Source organism: Somniosus microcephalus, chromosome 21 (genome assembly GCF_052327205.1).
Source record: "Somniosus microcephalus isolate GS21.2 chromosome 21, FLI_Smic_1.0, whole genome shotgun sequence".
Taxonomy (NCBI): Eukaryota; Metazoa; Chordata; class Chondrichthyes; order Squaliformes; family Somniosidae; genus Somniosus; species Somniosus microcephalus.
In genome coordinates, this window is record NC_141007.1 from 53893019 (window position 1) to 53911823 (window position 18805).

The 18805-nt window shown below is 44.7% G+C and overlaps 1 protein-coding gene across 4 annotated transcripts in view; it reads right to left on the reverse strand.

Moving 5' to 3' along the window:
* The window catches only part of tepsin (TEPSIN adaptor related protein complex 4 accessory protein), a 50463-nt gene extending 31697 nt beyond the window's left edge, over positions 1-18766 (reverse strand). For 3 of the 4 annotated variants that reach the window (XM_085963632.1, XM_085963631.1, XM_085963630.1), the window contains exons 1-2: positions 18660-18766; positions 6500-6572 (exon numbers count right to left, since the gene is read on the reverse strand). In XM_085963632.1, coding sequence (XP_085819758.1) covers positions 6500-6572; positions 18660-18698 — 112 coding nt within the window. In that variant the 5' untranslated portion in view covers positions 18699-18766. Of the gene's footprint in view, positions 1-6382; positions 6573-18659 lie in introns of those variants that run through there. The other variant, XM_085963635.1, reaches the window with a different exon arrangement.
* Between the last annotated feature and the right edge of the window lie 39 nt (positions 18767-18805).

Genomic DNA, 18805 nt, shown 5'->3' on the forward strand with positions numbered 1-18805 from the left:
CTTTACAAAGGAGTAAGAAGAACAGGAATATCAAGCCAGAAGAGGTAATTTAAGAGGGGTGGTTAAAGGCTTGTGCAAAAAGACGAGCTTTGAAAAGGTTTTAAAGGAAAAGTAAAGGGTAGGGTTAGGGAAGGAGTTCCAGAGGGCAGGGCCTAGGCAGCTGAAAGCACTGCCATCAATGATGGAGCAAAGGGAGGAAAGATGCACAAGGGGTCAGTGTCAGAAGACTGAAGAGTGCGAGAAGGTAAGTAAATCTGGAGGCGGTTTCAGAGGTAGGGTGGAGTAAGGCCATGGAGGGAATTGAAAAAATTTAATGTGTTGGTGACAGGGAGCCAGTGAAGGTCCGTGAGAACAAAAGTGATGGGTGGGCAGAGCGTAGTGTTTAGTAAGGCCAGCAAGGAGAGTATTAGAATAAACAGGTTTCAAAAAGTGACAAAAACATAGGTAAGGATTTCAATCATTATGAAGGAATTCATTGGTGGAAGGGTTGAGGCAGGGGGGTGAAATGAGCAAGGTTGTGGAGATGGAAATAAGTGATCTTGGTAATGGAGATGTGGGTTATGAACCACAGCTCAGGGTTGAATAGGACAAAAAGGCTTTGAATAGCTTTGTTCAGCCAGAGCAAGAGGCCAAGGAACAGGATGGAATTAGCGTCAACGGGGCAGAGATTGTGGTAGGGTTCGAAAACAATGTCTTCATTCTTCTCAATAGGAAGTTGCGACTCATCCAAGACTTGATGTGGAACAAGCAGTCTGGCAATGCAGAGGTGATTTTAGGTTTGAGGAAATTGATGCAGGTGTAGAGCCGTATATCAACATAAATAAAAACTGAAACTGTTGTGTATGTACCTTTAAGAGAATAACTGGTCTCAGACTGCAGTACCGGCAGTGACCACCCCTGTATAAAAGGCGCTAGTGAGCCTCTGTTGTTTTCAGTTTCACTATTGACTTCCATCAGTAAAGACCTGTTTTGTTCAACTCCTGCTGTCCGTGTCTCAGTCATTCACGGACGTAATACTGACGACGAGCAGATACGAACCTACCTACAGTCTGCACCACCTCCTGGGATCCATTCCTACAGCGAAGTGAGCAGAGGTCGAGGCCAGAAAGAAAAGAAAGAAAGAGGCAGTAGAAACGGGCGTCGACCGTGGGCATCCGCCCCTCTGTTTGCGGAGTTGAAGATTGCTGGAGAAGCTGTCGGAAGCAGGGCCTGGTTCCTGTCGACGGTGCTTCAGCTAATCGGGCTGGTGGCAGGTAGTGCACTGATCCTTCCTGGGCTGCGGCGGTCGCGAACTCGAGCGGGTGGTTTGCAACGGGGCCGAGCAGCGTTGCCGGGAAGAGAGAGAGAGGGTGGAGCACACAGGGCACGGCCGGTGCTACGAAGCCGGGCTGAGTATAGACCCGCGAAGAGGGAGGCAAGAGTCCCACAGGGTTGCTCCACGACGGGAAAATAATAAAAAAAAGAAATATTAAACGCGCAAGAAACCGCGAGGAGCTGCAGGTTGCAGCGGGAACCGCGGAAAGCAGCGCTAACAAGAGCGGGGAAGAAGGCAAAGCGCGGGAGGCGCCATCTTAATCAGCGGGGAAGAAGGCAAAGCGCTGGAGGCGCCATTTTGTTAAATCGGGGAAGAAGGCAAAGCGCGGGAGGCGCCATTTTAGATTTGCAAGATGCCGAAGACTGGCTGTATCACTGCTTTTGATAATACAATAGAGGACTGGACCACATATGTGGAAAGAGTCGAGGTATATTTCGAGGCAAATGCAATAGCGGAGGAGAAAAAGGCATCGATATTGCTAAACTTAATGGGCGCTAGAACGTACGGCCTATTGCGGGACCTGATTACTCCAGCCAAACCGAAGGCGAAGAGTTTTAACGAAATTGTTGCTGTCCTACAGGAACACCTAAACCCTGCACCGCTGTTGATAGCAGAAAGATTTAAATTCCACAGGAGAACTCAGCATAAAGATGAGAGCAACGCTGAGTACCTTACGGAACTACGCAAGCTATCAAAGCACTGCCAGTTCGGAGCAGGACTGGCAGATACCCTACGGGACAAATTTGTCTGTGGACTCCTGAGTGAAGGAACACAGAAGAAGTTACTCTCAGAGAAAGAGCTGACGCTAGATAAGGCTTTCAGCGTGGCAGTATCGTATGAAGCAGCAGCCAGGGGAGCTGCAGAAATTCAACAAAAACCACAGGAATACGGCACCCACGAAATGACACGGGGATTTGCAAAATGTTATCGCTGCGGCAGAACTAACCATGACCAGGAGGACTGCTGGTCCAAAGACAAAATATGCAGGCAATGTGGGAAGATGGGACACATTGCACGAGTTTGCAGGTCTGGGAAGAAGACCAGTGACAACAAAAAGGCTACTAAGGAACCGTACAAGAAAGTACAAAAGATGACGGACAGTAGTTCCGAAGACCAGATGAGCGATAGTGAATCCGGGAACAGGAGACTAAGCTGTCTCAAACTTCACAATGTAATCGCAAAAGAGGATCACCGAACCATTTGGGTCACCCTCACGATAGCAGGGTCCCAAGTTAAAATGGAATTGGATACAGGATCAGCGCTAACCGTCATGAATCGACGAGACTACGAGCGGCTATTTTCACACATACCCTTGAGAGAGACATCCATCGTCTTGACGACGTATACGGGGCAAAAAGTATACCCCAGAGGAAAAATAAGGGTGCCTGTCGAATACAATGGCAAGAAAATACAGAAATTGTATCTCTACATACTGCCAAATGGTGGACCACCGTTATTGGGACGGGAATGGATCAGGAAGATAAACTTAGATTGGCACTCCATTCATTCAATGACAGTGGACGGTAAAAAAGATGAAGACGTCACTCCTGGACGATTGTCAACAATCTTAGCTAACGCCAAAGAGGTATTTCAACAAGAACTGGGCACGCTTAAAGGCGTAACCGCCTCGATAAAAATAGAAGAGAATGCAGTTCCCAAGTTTTTCAAAGCAAGACCGGTACCATATGCAATTCGCCTAGCCGTCGAGGCAGAGCTGGAGAATCTGGAGAAGGCAGGCGTGTTGTCTAAGGTCGACTGGAGCGAGTGGGCGACACCCATCGTTCCTGTCATGAAGAAAACGTTAAGCAATAAGTCCGGGGAGCCAAGGAAGATTCGCATCTGTGGGGATTTCAAGGTGACGGTGAACCCAGTCCTTCACACAGTACAATATCCTCTTCCAAGGATAGAAGACATCTTCGCCTCAATGTCTGGAGGGAAGCGTTTTACAAAAATTGACCTAGCACAAGCATATTTGCAGATGGAGGTTGAAGAGTCCTCTAGGAAGTATCTCACGGTAAACACTCACAAAGGTCTTTACCAGTATCATCGATTGGTATTCGGAGTAGCATCGGCTCCGGCGATATGGCAAAGAGCGATGGAACAAGCCCTGCAAGGGATTCCGGGGACTCAGTGTTACTTGGACGACATCCTTGTGACAGGTGAAGATGACAGTGAACACCTTAACAACCTAGAACAGGTGCTCACTAGGCTACGGGAACATGGGCTGCGAGCCAACCGCCCCAAGTGCGAATTTTTTAAGAAACAGATATCGTATTGTGGCCACGTGATTGATGAAGAGGGGTTACATAAGTCCCCTGACAAAATTGAAGCGGTTGTTAAGGCCCCAGCGCCTGAAACTGTGTCGCAACTGCGGTCATTCCTCGGATTGGTGAATTACTACCATAAGTTTTTGCCGAATTTGTCGACAATTCTGCACCCACTGAACGCTCTGCTACGAACGGGGGTAGCATGGAAATGGGGCGATGATTGTAAGCGGGCCTTTCAGAAGAGTAAGGACTTAATCACTTCAAGGGAAGTATTGGCTCACTACAACCCAGCACTGCCGATCAGACTGGCGTGTGATGCGTCTCCCTACGGCATTGGGGCGGTACTGTCACATAAATTCCTTGATGGTTTAGAGAGGCCGATAGCTTTTGCGTCACGCTCGTTAACTTCTGCCGAGCGTAACTACGCCCAGATTGACAGAGAGGCCCTCAGCCTAGTGTGGGGGGTGAAGAAGTTCAATCACTACCTGCACGGTCAAAAATTTACTCTACTAACTGATCATCAACCTCTTGTCTCCATTTTCAACCCTTGGAAGGGCGTACCGATAATGACAGCACAACGGCTGCAGAGGTGGTCCCTTTTCCTAGGGGCACACCAATATGACATCGAGTACAAAGGAACTAAACAGCATGGAAATGCTGATGGATTGTCACGCCTACCGTTGCCGACGGTGGAAGAAGAAGACCTTGCAGTGAATCCAATGGAGTTATTCCACTCGACCATAGTCGAATGTCTCCCTGTGACGAATGCAAACATAGAAAAGGAAACACGGAATGACCCGACACTATCACGGGTCTATGATTTAACGGTGAAGGGATGGCCAGCACATGGCGAACCACTGCTGCCAGCATTCTCGCCGAGAAGAGAACAGCTGTCAGTGTGCAGAGGAACCTTGATGTGTGGATCCAGAGTAGTAATTCCACCTAAGTTGACGGATAGAGTGCTCAATGAGCTTCATGAGGGTCATCTGGGTGGGGTAAAAATGAAGAACTTAGCCAGAGCGTTTGTGTGGTGGCCGGGAATCGATAGAGAAATCGAAGAGATGACCAAGAGCTGTGCAGGATGCCAGAAGGTCCAAAACGCCCCACCACAAGCTCCTCTGCATCCATGGGAGTGGCCCTCATCTCCATGGCAAAGGGTGCACATTGATTTTGCTGGTCCCTTCATGGACTCGATGTTTTTAATTGCGGTGGATGCACATTCAAAGTGGCCAGAGGTAATAAAAATGTCCTCAACCACCACGGAAAAAACTATCACAGTTTTACGAACCATATTCGCCAGGAATGGGCTGCCTGAACAGATTTGCTCTGACAATGGACCACAGTTTGTGTCTGAAGAGTTCCGGAGGTTCTTAAAGAACAATGGTGTTAAGCATTACACATCTGCCCCATATCATCCAGCCACTAATGGATTGGCCGAGAGGTTTGTCCAAACATTCAAGAAGGCTATCAAGGCAATGTGTAATGAAGATATACCCCTACAACACAAGGTGGACAACTTCTTGTTTGCCTACCGGAATGCGACACATGCGGTTACCAACCAAACGCCAGCCATGATGTTCTTCAATCGAAGACTACGATGCCGCTTGGATTTGGTTAAGCCAAACGTCCGAAGAGATGTGGAGAACAGGCAGTTTCAGAATATGAATGAAAGGCCGACCAGGAGTTTTAAGATAGGTCAACCAGTTTTGGCCCGGGACTACCGCACTGAGAAATGGCAGCCAGGAACGATTTGTACACGGCAAGGACCTCTCATGTATACCGTGGACGTTGGGGAGAGCATTGTAAGACGCCATGCTGACCAGATTCTAGAGTCACTGGAAAACGTCAACTCCACACCACGATCTGATACACCTGGTAATGAAATCGACGTTCCAATTGCAGCTACCGCAGAACCGGTAATATTGGAAGCAGATGAACCAAACAACGACATTGATCCCGACTCAACATTGCCAGAAGAACCTGATACCCCAAAGAAGCGTTATCCAGACAGAATCAGGAAGCCTCCTCAAAGACTGAACTTATAATTGCTTAAACTTAACCAATGTATCTAGCAACCGTAATTGTGATTGTAATTAGTTATCATTTAGTTGTTAAATGAATGTTATGTACTGTTTATCTAAAAGGGGAGGAATTGTTGTGTATGTACCTTTAAGAGAATAACTGGTCTCAGACTGCAGTACCGGCAGTGACCACCCCTGTATAAAAGGCGCTAGTGAGCCTCTGTTGTTTTCAGTTTCACTATTGACTTCCATCAGTAAAGACCTGTTTTGTTCAACTCCTGCTGTCCGTGTCTCAATCATTCACGGACGTAATAGAAACCATACCTGCAGAACAAGGGGTAACATTCAAATGAGCGGGGGGGGGGGGGGGGCAAAGATAGATCCTTTGATGACTCCAGAGGTTATGATATCGAGAAGGAAAGACAAGCCATTGTTAGAGATGCAGGGGCTGTATCTGGATAGGTGGAAATGGAACTGTGGAGGATCAATGCCATGGAGCTGGGTGATGGAGAGGTGGTGAGAGGAACAACGTGTTCAATTGTATCAAATCTTGCAAAAAGATCAAGGTGGACAATAAAGAATACATCGTGGTCACAGTCACAGAGGATGTTGTTGACCAGGGCATGGGTAGAAGCCAGACTGGAAGGATTTGAATACATAATTTTGGGAGAGATGGGTATGGAGCTGGGAGGTGATGGCACATTTGAGGACGTTAGAAGGAATCCATTCAAAATCAGACCCATTCCTGTCGTTTCCCCAATGTGTAAAAACTTGATTACCTTTTGCAATTTACCAGAACCAAAAATAATTTGTTGCTAGGATTCATTTTTATTTCTCCAACTGCACATTGGGCAGTTAAACGCAGAGGAAATCCTGTATGCACCACGTAAGGATACTGGCAATCTCTTCAAACAGATACCCAGGACATGGTACTTCATCATCTGAGGTTGCTTTCATCAACATAGGAAGCTGGAAAGAAACACAGTGAAAATAAGAGGTAAAGGAGCTTAGATGCAGCAACCAGTTATGCACAAATACAGCTACATGAAGGACACCTGTTGATGAACTGTGTCACACACAGTTTACTTACTCTACGAGATAGAAGACCTAATAATCTACAAATGATCAAAGTCATGGGCAAGTTATAAAACATCTTACAAATGGGATAAACTGTCTATACCATTGTCCACAGCTTATACCACAACTAAAAGTGTCAGTACACAAACATGTAACGTTACTCAGCTACTCCTTTCATTTGGGGCTCTATATAATGGTGGTATCCCATTGTAGTCCTCAGCTGAAACATTATCACTGAACTCCCCAGTAGGATGTCAGGAGTTCATGACCCATAATCGGTTCATGGAAACATAGAAGATAGGAGCAGGAGTAGGCCATTCGGCCCCTCGAGCCTGCTCCGCCATTCAATGAGATCATGGCTGATCATCCAAATTCAGTACCCTGTCCCTGCCTTCTCCCCATATCCCTTGATCCCTTTAGCCTTAAGAAATATATCCAACTCCTTTTTGAATATATTTAATGAATTGGCCTCTACTGCCTTCTGTGGTAGAGAATTCCACAGGTTCACCACTCTCTGGGTGAAGAAATTCCTCCTCATCTCTGTCCTAAATGGCCTACCCTTTATCCTTAGACTGTGACCCCTGGTTCTGGACTCCCCGACCATCGGGAACATCCTTCCTGCATCTAGTCTGTCCAGTCCTGTCAGAATTTTATAAGTTTCAATGAGATCCCCTCTCATTCTTCTAAACTCCAGCGAGTATAAGCCCAATCGACCCAATCTCTCCTCATACGTCATTCCTGCCATCCCAGGTATCAGTCTGGTGAATCTTCACTGCACTCCCTCCATGGCAAGAACATCCTTCCTCAGATAAGGTGACCAAAACTGCACACAATACTCAAGGTGTGGTCTCACCAAGGCCCTGTACAACTGCAGCAAGACATCTTTGTTCCTTGTTCTCAGCCTGGCCACTAAAATGAAGCACAATAATGATGCAGTGTAATGGTTTTCCTAGTCACCCTAAATGGGATCCATGGCCAATTTCTAGGGTAGATTTTGTGTCACTACTACTAATGGCAAATTGCATATAGAAAGCACTTTTAATGTAGTGAACGTCTCAAGCTTTTCACAGAGAAGAAATAGGTGTTGACCAATAGCAGACTAGTTAGGGAGATGACCAAAGATGTGGTTAAAGTGATGAGGCTTTTGAAGGTGGCAGAGGTAGCAAGGTCAAAGGGTTTGAGGAAAGAGTTCCAGAGAGTAGGAGCATGACAGTAGAAGGTTTTGCCACTGACAGTGAGCAGATGAAGGGAGGATACACAGGAGGCTAATGTTGGAACAGCAGAGGGCGTGACCTGGGATGTAGTTCTGAACAAGATTACAGACATAAGGTGCAGTGAGACCATAGGTGGATTTGTGAATGAGGACGAGGATTCATGAAAATAATGGGTTGGGGGTTGGGAAGACAGTGGAGAATGGCAAGGAGAAGGTTGATGGGCAATTGAAACTTAGCATAGGACAGGATTCTGGTGGCAGAATTTTGCACAAGTTGGAGATTATGTAGTTTAACTGTATGGTAGAGCCTGGGGAGACCAGTGAGGGAAGTCTTGGAGAAGTCAAGCGTGGCCATCAGGAAAGCATAGGCAAGGGTTTCAGCCTTGATAGGAGTGAGGTAATGGTGCCCAAAATTCAGGAACAGCAACATTTGGACAAACAAGAAAACTTGAACTTCTAAAGTCCCAAACTAGTATTCATTACTGTTTGGTGAGAACGAGTTGCTGCATTTCAGAGGGGAGAACAAACCCTAAAAAGATAGCAGGCCATACACCATAATTAAAGGGGAAACATCGAGAGAGACCGAGGGGAAACATCGAGAGAGACCAAAGGGAAACATCGAGAGAGACCGAGGGGAAACATCGAGAGAGACCAAAGGGAAACATCGAGAGAGACCGAGGGGAAACATTGAGAGAGACCGAGGGAGCACTTTATTTATTTAATTAAATTAATTAATTAATTAAATTTATTTAATTATAAGTTGTGAGTTCCTCACGATGCTCTCCCAGGGCGGCCACCCTGTAGCCAGAGATTATTCTAGAAGCCTGGGTAGAAATATCAATGTAATTACTGTAGTAATTACATTTTTTACATTATTGCTTGTTCATTTTATGTGCTGTCTTTTTTTATATCTTTTATTTATTTTACGTCTGCTTTATTTATATTTAAAGTATGTATGCGTGTATATGTCGGTATGTGTTTTTTTGTGATGGCGCCGATGAAGATGGCTGCCGTCCTTGCGGGCTCCGTGCGTACCAGGCAGCTAAGTGTTCTTGCTGCTTGGTGCGCTCGGCTCATCAAGAAAAAAGCATTTCACTGACTAGATTTCACTTCTTGTATTTAGTTATGTGAGAAATAAAATTGAAATAAAATTGAAATTGAAATTAAAGGCACCAAAAAGAATGAGTGAAGAGGTTTGCTAAATTTAATTCTAGAATAATGAAGAAAACTTCATTATTAAAAGTTAGGTCAGTCACCTTCACATATTGCTAACCACTTATGGAGTAATTCATATCATTTGCAATTCTTTAATGTACACATATTTCTATGAACCTCCAGTGTGAAGTAATCTCAGATTTTAATGTAAATATTTCAATATACCTTAGGCCAGAAATAAGTTTTAAATAAAATATAATAATTCGACTGTGCTTTCTGGATTGCTCACTGTGTAAATGAACATGGTATGGATGGAGCCTTTCAGACCAATTAGAAATATCACACCTCCCTATGATGCTGAGAAACAAGTTAAAACAAAGAACTTTTTGGCCTAACAGCCAAATGGGAGCCGTAAATTCAAGGGCAGTTACACTTCTGCTTTGACATCAATACGAAAGTGGCAAAAGTAATTCGAGAACCATAACACAATAAAGCCAAGAACTGTGAGGACCCCAAGTCCCACACCAGAGACTGCAGCCTACTGTATAATGTAGGCTGACAGTCCAGCGCAGTACTGAGAAAGTGCACATTGTTGGAGGTTGCATCTTTCAGATGAGGTTGAACCCGAGGCTCTGTCTGTCCTCTCAGGTGGATGTAAAAAGATCCATGGCACTATTTGAAGGGCAGAGGAGTTTACCCAGTGTCCTGGCCAACATTTATCTGAATGGCATTAGATTGGGAGAAGGGGAAGTGCAATGAGACCTGGGTGTCCTTGTGCACCAGTCACTGAAGGTAAGCATGCAGGTGCAGCAGGCGGTTAAGAAGGCAAATGGTATGTTGGCCTTCGTAGTGAGAGGGTTTGAGTACAGGAACAAGGATGTCTTGCTGCAGTTGTACAGGGCCTTGGTGAGACCACACCTTGAGTATTGTGTGCAGTTTTGGTCGCCTTACCTGAGGAAGGACGTTCTTGCCATGGAGGGAGTGCAGCGAAGATTCACCAGGCTGATACCTGGGATGGCAGGAATGACGTATGAGGAGAGATTGGGTCGATTGGGCTTATACTCGTTGGAGTTTAGAAGAATGAGAGGGGATCTCATTGAAACTTATAAAATTCTAACAGGACTAGACAGACTAGATGCAGGAAGGATGTTCCCGATGGTCGGGGAGTCCAGAACCAAGGGTCACAGTCTAAAGATAAGGGGTAAGCCATTTAGGACTGAGATAAGGAGGAATTTCTTCACCCAGAGAGTGGTGAACCTGTGGAATTCTCTACCACAGAAGGCAGTAGAGGCCAATTCATTAAATATATTCAAGAAGGAGTTAGATATATTTCTTAAGACTAAAGGGATCAAGGGATATGGGGAGAAAGCAGAGACAGGGTACTGAATTTGGATGATCAGCCATGATCTCATTGAATGGCGGAGCAGGCTCGAGGGGCCAAATGGCCTACTCCTGCTCCTATCTTCTATGTTTCTATCCCTCAAACATCACTAGTAAAACAGATTATCTGGTCAATTATTTCATTGCTGTTGAAACTTTACTGTGTACAAATTATCTGCCGTGTTTTATGTTATTATTCATTCTCGGGAAGTGGTGTCACTGACAAGGCCGGCATTTATTCCCTAGTTCCCCTGAAGGGGTTTGATATAACTGAGTGTCTTGCTCGGCCACTTCAGAGGGAAGTTAACAGTCAACCATGTTGGCGTGGGACTGGAGTCACATATAGGCCAGACCAGGTAAGGACGGCAGGTTCCCTTCCCCTAAAGGACATTAGTGAACCAGATGGGTTTTTATGACAATCCGATAGCTTCATGGTCACTTTTTACTGATGCCAGTTTTTTATTTCCAGATTTCCCTGCATTCCATTCCAAAGTACTTCTATGGCTGTGAGTGCTGAGGATGTGAAAAGTACTTGATAAGTGCAAGTTTTTTCTTAAATGTGGTGTGGATCCAGGATCATAAAAAGGGCTGAGAGCAGATTATAAATTTAGTAATTTGCTGCAGAGTCTTTTTCATAATGCTTTCAGAAACAAACGCCACGCTCTAAAACATGAAAAATGTACCAGCTGGGGAGCGGATCTCTGTGCAGGAGTACTAGCACACATGTGCAGAGCTTACTCCCAGTCGGCAGAATGTGATCCACTAGCAAGCAATAACACGCAGGTGTTGCCAGCTGCACTTTTCAGACCAACAGTGCAATATAATCACAGGCTTAGTTTAAACCATCTTTAAAGTGCAAAAAGTTTTAGGACTTGTGTTACATAGAGTTAAATGAATGTCTGTTAATATATAAGGGTATCACCTTCAAGCAGTGTAATGCAATGGACCAGACATTATCACAGTGTGGCAAGTTCACCTACTACAGTATTATTTATTTGCCATCCTGGTGCTAGCACAGGGGAAATAAAAGAATTTGCATTTCTGTATCATCTTAGCACATCCGTGTCATGTCCCAAAGTGCTTCACAACCAATGAATTACTTTTGAACTGTAGTCACTGTTGTTATGTAGACAAACGCAGCAGTCAATTTCTTTCACTATTCATCTGGGCCACTGAAGCCTTCTCTGCTTTGCCAGATTTTCCATTCTTCCCACCTTCCCCTCTGCTATTCTGTTGTAAAGTGAAAACCAGGCCAAATACAATAAGTTGAGAGGGGAAGTGAAGATGAAAATAAGATTGGCAAAGAGAGAATATGAGAATAGAATGGCAGTTAACATAAAAGGGAACCCAAAAATCTTCTACCGGCATATAAACAGTAAGCGGGTAGTAAGAGGCGGGGTGGGGCCTATTAGGGACAAAGAAGGTGATATATGCTTAGAGGCACTGAAGGGATAATTACTAGTCCTAGCCCCTTTAGGGCTACCCCGGATCAGGCGTATTCCTCAGACGTTCACTTTCAACTAAAGTTTGAGGTAGCCGAATCCTAAAGACGCTTAATTGGGTCTAAAGGTCCGGACTATCTCTCCCGAAAGGAAAGGAACAACCTGAAAATGTTACCGTCCTCCAGATAGCACTTTTAATAAGTTTAGCTAGACTGTAACATTCCGGATATTATGAGGGTCCAGAAAACTCCCCCAGAATTCTGCAACTCCTCACCAAAGAGTGTACAGAGATTGAGTTTGCGAGTTTGATACAGAAGTCTTATGTGAGACAATTCTAAAAATATATAGGTTTATTAAAGAACCGACATGTAATTTACAGTTGGTGAGTCAATCGCAACATTAACAGTTCCAAAAAGAGAAAGCTTTACAATCTTATTATCAGAGATCCTTACTCTCAAATCTTAACTTCGCTACAGTTTTACAGTTCTTAAAGTTTTGTACAGGATATCCACCAAAATCAAATACAGTAACTTTGATTCCCGAGGTACAAAGAGTTGTAGACTTACAGAGCCGCCTCTGAAGCCTAAGAATTGCTTTGCCCCTTTACAGCGAATCTACTATCCTATTTGAGAGTTCAATATTTATACCCTTTTCCAGTGGTATTTTCTTTAAGGTTTTCTGCTGATGTAAGCTAATTATCTCTAGTCATTTTTCTGCTGACTTCTGCAATTCTTAGTCACCTCCTCGTGCCTCTCCTCTAGGTGTTCTAAGTTTACCATAAAAAACGGTGTAACAGCAGGTGCGTTTTTTACTTGATGTCATTTTTACGAAGGCAGATGTTTGTGCTTCTTTACGAAGTGTGAATTAGAACACCTTAACCAGGGTGAACTATTGTTTTGTTCCCAAAGGTTCAGACTGTCAGGAGCCTTTAACCTTCTGTTTCAATAAGGTTATTGATTCAGTGTCAACAACTATCTTATCTCTTTAGCCAGAATGCTACCACAGCTTTTTCATCGTTAGGTTTCTAGATTTCCAGACCCAGTTTGTCATGTTTTAATAAGGCCAGAAGTCTTTCATAGAATGGTGTCTTTTTCTGAACAGGTTATACGGCAAGGCCAGAATACGTAATGGCCCAGAAATTCAGGTCTCCACGGGTGAGTACGCACGGGGTACTCACCTGTACGCCCGATGGAAGTGTCGGTTTCCTGCATGCACTGCGCATGCGTGGGAAACCGGCACTTCCGTTCCTCTGAACGAAGAGGTTCAGAGGTCGAACACGTGCGCGGGGGAGGCTGCGCGTGCGCATCGAACTTCTGGTTTTTTTTTTTTTACAGGTTTTCCCGGGAGGGTAAGCCTGCAGAATTTAGAAATATAAAAAGCAGGCGTAAGGCCTGCTTTTTACAAGGTAAGTGGTGAATTAATTAGAGTTAAAACATTTTTTCCACAGGTTTATTATTTTTAAATACTTTAAAGCAAGGTAAGTTGATTTTTAACCCCGTTAGAAAATAAAATTATTTTTTTCAAAAATTTAAATTATTGTTTAAAATAGTTATTTCATGTAATTTATAGTTTATTTAAAAAATGTGATTTAAAAAAAATTTATTTGAAGGTTTAGTGCTATTTTGGGGCCGTAGTATTTATAAGTCTTGACAGCACTTCCTGTCAGACTTATGAATGGAGCATTCCCTGCTCTGATTGGCTGCCCATGGCCCACGTGATCCCAGGGGTCGCATCGAACTAACTGCGCCCCTGGGATACGCAAGCACTGCGCGCCGGCAGCTGGACCAGGCCCCGGATCGGAATTCCACGGGGGCCCACAGCTCAACGGCCGGCGCGCAAGGTAAATGCAGATCGGGGGCTTGCACCCGTGGGAAGCCCCCAACCCGAATTTCTGGGCCAATGAGTACTTTGTATCAGTGTTTACTAAGGAAGAGAATGGTGACAAAATATCGATAAAAGCAGAGATGGTAGAGGTAATGGATAGAGTGAAAATTGATAGGCAGGATGTACTGGAAAGGCTGGAAAAGCTTAGAGTGGCTAAGTTGCCTGGCCTGGATGGCTTGCATTCCAGGTTGCTAAGGGAAGTGGGGGGTGGAGATAGCAGAAGGGCTTGCCATAATCTTCGAATCTTCCCTAGATACGGGGGAGGTGCCAGAGGATTGGAAAGTGGCAAATGTGACACCCTTGTTCATGAAAGGGTGTAAGGACAATCCTAGTAACTACAGGCTGGTCAGTTTAACATCAGTGGTGGGTAAGGTTTTAGAAACAATAATCAGGGAAAAAATTAACAGGCGCTTGGAGAGGTTTAAGTTAATTATGAAGAGCCAGCACGGATTTGTAAAAGGCAGATGGTGTTTGACTAATCGAATTGAATGTTTTGATGAAGTAACAGAGAAGGTTGATGAAGGGAATGCAGTGGATGTTGTCTGTATGGATTTTAAGAAAGCATTTGACAAAGTACCACATAAAAGGCTGGTTAACAAAATTGAGGCTCATGGAATAGGAGGGTCAGTGTCAGCTTGGACAAGAAATTGGCTTAAGGACAGAAAACAGTGAGTCGCGGTTGTTTTTCAGACGGGGGATGGTAGACAGTGGTGTTCCCAGGGTCAGTGCTAGGACCACTGCTTTTTTTGATATATATAAATGACTTGGATATTGGAATACAGAGTAAAATTTAAAAATCTGCAGATGATACCAAACTTGGAGGTGTGGCAAACAGTGAGGAGGATACCAATCGACTACAACAGGACATAGATAGGCTGGAAGAATGGGCAGACATGTGGCAGATGGAATTTAATACAGAGAAGTGTGAGGTGATGTAATTTGGCAGAAGGGATAGGGAGAGGAAATATAGACTTAATGGCACAGTTCTAAAGAGTGTGCAGGGACAGAGGGACCCGGGGGTTCATGTGCATAGATCTTTGAAGGTGGCAGGACATATTGAGAGAGTAGTTAGCAAAGCATATGGGATTTTGGGCTTCATAAATAGAGGTATTGAGTACAAAAGCAGGGAAGTTATGCTCAACCTTTAGAAAGCTCTGGTTAGGCCACAACTAGAGTATTGCATCCAGTTCTGGTCACCACACTTTAGGAAGGATGTGAAGGTCATTGAGAGGGTGCAGAGGAGATTTACCAGAATGGGTCCAGGGATGAAGGATTTCAGTTACAAGGTTAGGTTGGAGAAGCTGGAGTTGTTCTCCTTGGAGTAAAGGAGGTTGAGGTGAGATTTGATAGAGGTGTACAAGATTATGACGGGTTTGGATAAGGTAGATAGAGAAAGGCTGTTCCCATTAGCTGATGGTACAAGGACTAGGGGACACAGATTTAAGGTTTTGAGCAAGAGATACAGGGGGGGAAGTGAGGAAGAACTTTTTTACGCAGCGAGTGGTGAGGACCTGGAACTCGCTGCCGACGAGGGTGGTGGAAGCGGAGACGATAAGTGATTTCAAAAGGAAATTGATAGGCACTTGAGGGAAATAAACTTGCAGGGTTACAGGGACAGAGCGGGGGAATGGGACTGACTGGATTGCTCTACAGAAAGCCGGCATGGACTTGATGGGCCGAATGGCCTCCTTCTGTGCCATTATGACTCTAGAAACACCAAACAAAGTAAATAATGAGTTAATTTTTTTTTGGTGGTGTTGGTTAAGGAACAAATGTTGGGCAAGGAACGAATGTTGGGCAGGACACCAGAACAACTCCTCACTCTTATTCAAATAGTGCCATGGGATATTTTACAGCCACCTGAGCAGCCAAATAAGACCTCCATTTAATAACTTATGTAAATGGCGGAAAGAAAATGTTTTTTTTTGCAATTAATCATTGGATGATTTCTGCTTCAGTGTTTTGTTCTGTAAACACACCAACCACTGTTTCATGCTGACAGACAGCATTTGGGGCCAGGTCCACATGTCAGCTTCTACTCAAGTCCTGTCACTAATAGGAGGGATTTTGGGCCTTGTATATTGTAGGCAACAATTCTCATGAAAAAAAGTCCTCACCCACATTATTCCATGGTCGGAATCACGTTGCAGTTGGACTCAGGTAGAAGATGTGCCGACAGGAAGGGGGGGTGGAAGAGGAGAGAGAAGGGGGCAAGGAAGGGATGGATAGCAGTGAAGAGGATGTCAATGAAGGTGAAACGGAAGGTGCAAAACCTGGCAGTGATGTTTGGGTGGGAAAGGGTGAAGTGGCATTTTTGGATGTGGGAAGAAGAATGCCAGCATTAATCAAGGGTGGGGAGAAAGAAAATAATTAGCAAGAGCTTAACCAGTTGGAAGGCAGAATGATTGCCAACTTGAAATGGAGGATAAAAGTGCCAGTTTGAATGGGGGGGGGGGGGGGGGCAGAATGATGTCAGCATGAATGAGGGGCAGGAAAAAGAATATCAGTTTTTACTGGGTGGTTGATTGGTGGGGGGAGAGGGAGAAAAATGCCAGGTTGAACTGAAGGGATGAGAGAGGACTATTATGAACTGGCAGGGTGAGAAGAGGAAAGAGAGTCTCTGTGAAAGTGTGTGGAGTTTGATAGGGCACAGTGTCTCTGTGAGCTGATCTAGAGGGTGTATAGTGTCTCTGTGAACTGAGGCAGGGAGTTAGTTGGAAGTGGAGAGTGACAGTTGAAGTAATGTTTGGGAAGTGATGGTCTGCAGATCTGTTGAAAATCCAAATGCCACTTTGGTTTTTTTTATAATAAAATCCATCATTGGGAAGCGTAAAAGTGCTTAAAATTAATTAGAATGCATCACTTCTAATGTATCTCCTCCTTAGAAATGCACCACCACTTTTGTGCCTTCAACATTTGACATCAGGCTTTCATCTACTTAAGTTTTTTTCCCTCCAATAGAAGTGAAAGAATTTTGGGTACATCTATAGCTCATTACAAGCCTATGTTGTTTTTACAAGTGATAGACTTACTATCAGGACTATTCTTGAGTGGTTTACTTTTTTGAAGCGATCAAGTCAGTTTTTTCTAGGGTGGCATGTATATCCTTGACTTAGACCCAAGTGAAATAAGTTTAGAAGTAGCAGTGGAATTCACACAACGTTGCATTCAGAAGCTCAGACCCGCTGAACCCCAGTCCAGTTCCAGCCCACCTCCCAACATTTTAACTGCTCAAGGTCCTGAAACTCGGGGGGGGGGGGGGGGGGGGAGGTCGTGGGGGCAAAAAGGAAAGAGGAGAGCTTGGGTTAGCATTGGTGCACACAAGGCAGACTTACTTGATTAGCCAGGATACGGAATCACTGCTGGGAAGGGGACAAATCAAATGGGAACCTAGACTGGGGGAAGTGGGATCTAGCCAGCTGGGTGTGAGTGGACAGCGAAGGCAGCCCAAGTTCTTTGCTTATTAAGAGCTCCCCCAGATATCTGAAATTAAACGAGTAGGCTACAGAGATTTGAGACGAGCAGCTCAAGACCACCCACACAGACACCTGCAGCCACAGGCCAGGGAAGTCAAGGTGGGGTACTGGGATAAAAGGAGTTGCTACTATTGGAAGAAAAGAAATCTGATGAATTCCTCCTCCTTGAGGATCACATTCTCCACACAGGCCAACCAGCTGGCAATAACAAGTAATGTAAACATGCTCTAGTGATTTCCATGGACCAGTCAAATCACTGGAATACAATATAGGTTATATGATAGGCACAGGCCAAACAGATTAATAAAAGGCACACAGCCAGGTGCAGGACAATCAGATAGACAGAAAGGGAGGGAAAAAAAACATTTTTATTGGTAGAAATGTTACATCCAGAGCCAACACCACCATACTGAACTCCTGCAATAATCACATCTAACCCCAATGAGACTTGATCAGGATCCACAGCACTAAATTTGGTCAGCTACTGCATTATCTGCAGGAGAGAGTCGACAAAAAAAACTAAAACTTCAATTAAGATAAAAGAAAAAGTTAACATTTTTGAAAGTATCTCTACCAGAAACGTTATCCATTTTTTTTCTCTTACTGGCATACCTGGCGTATCGCCATTATTGGGGGGGGGGGGGGGGGGGGGCGGGTTTAAACAGTTGGCCAAACGTTTTTTCACTATTTGCCAAATGTTGCAACACGATGACACCAATAGATCAAAAAATAACTTGCAGCTGTCCGTTTGCGACTCTTGAAAACAACCAAAGTTTGAGCAAAGAAATAATCCCCAAACACCCACACATGTATGGTATAATAAAAAAGCCATACACCAGTAGGTTAGCAAGTTTTAATAATAATAAATATAAATCGCACTAACACTTTTTAAGCATGATGTGGAGATGCCGGTGTTGGACTGGGGTGGACAAATGTGAGAAGTCACACAACACCAGGTTATAGTCCAACAGCTTTATTTGAAATCACAAGCTTGTGATTTCAAATAAAGCTGTTGGACTATAACCTGGTGTTGTGTGACTTCTCACATTTAACACTTTTTAAATACACAAACACACACACATATATAAAATAGCACTGCTACACTGACAAAACATGCTTGAAAATACTTTAACCAAGTCACAGCTAAGTTTTATCCAGCCAGTGCCTGATAATGCAGAGTGTAGAGGTGACCCAGAGACTCTGCACACTTGCACCTTGTCTGCCGGGCCCTGGAAACAGGAGCCAGGCGTCTCCCAGCAGTTTCCAGTGCACACTGACAGGTGTCAAACTCAAGCGCTTCCCTGGCCCTCTGAAAACAGCCTTTCGTGTACAATATAATTGATGTAAAACCCAACCCACCCCCACCCATCATAAAAAACCAACCCTCCGCCCCAAATGCGGCGGTAACTCGCTGCCAAACGTCACTCACTCTCTGTAAGAAGCCGAGCTTCGCCCCCACCGTTGCCATCGCCTCAGCGGCCTGTCAAGCTCTGACTGGCAAGGCGGCAGCCCAATCAGCGGCGGCTCTGGCCCCCCGTCCTGACGTCTGTCCGCCAATCACCAGCCGGCGGAGGG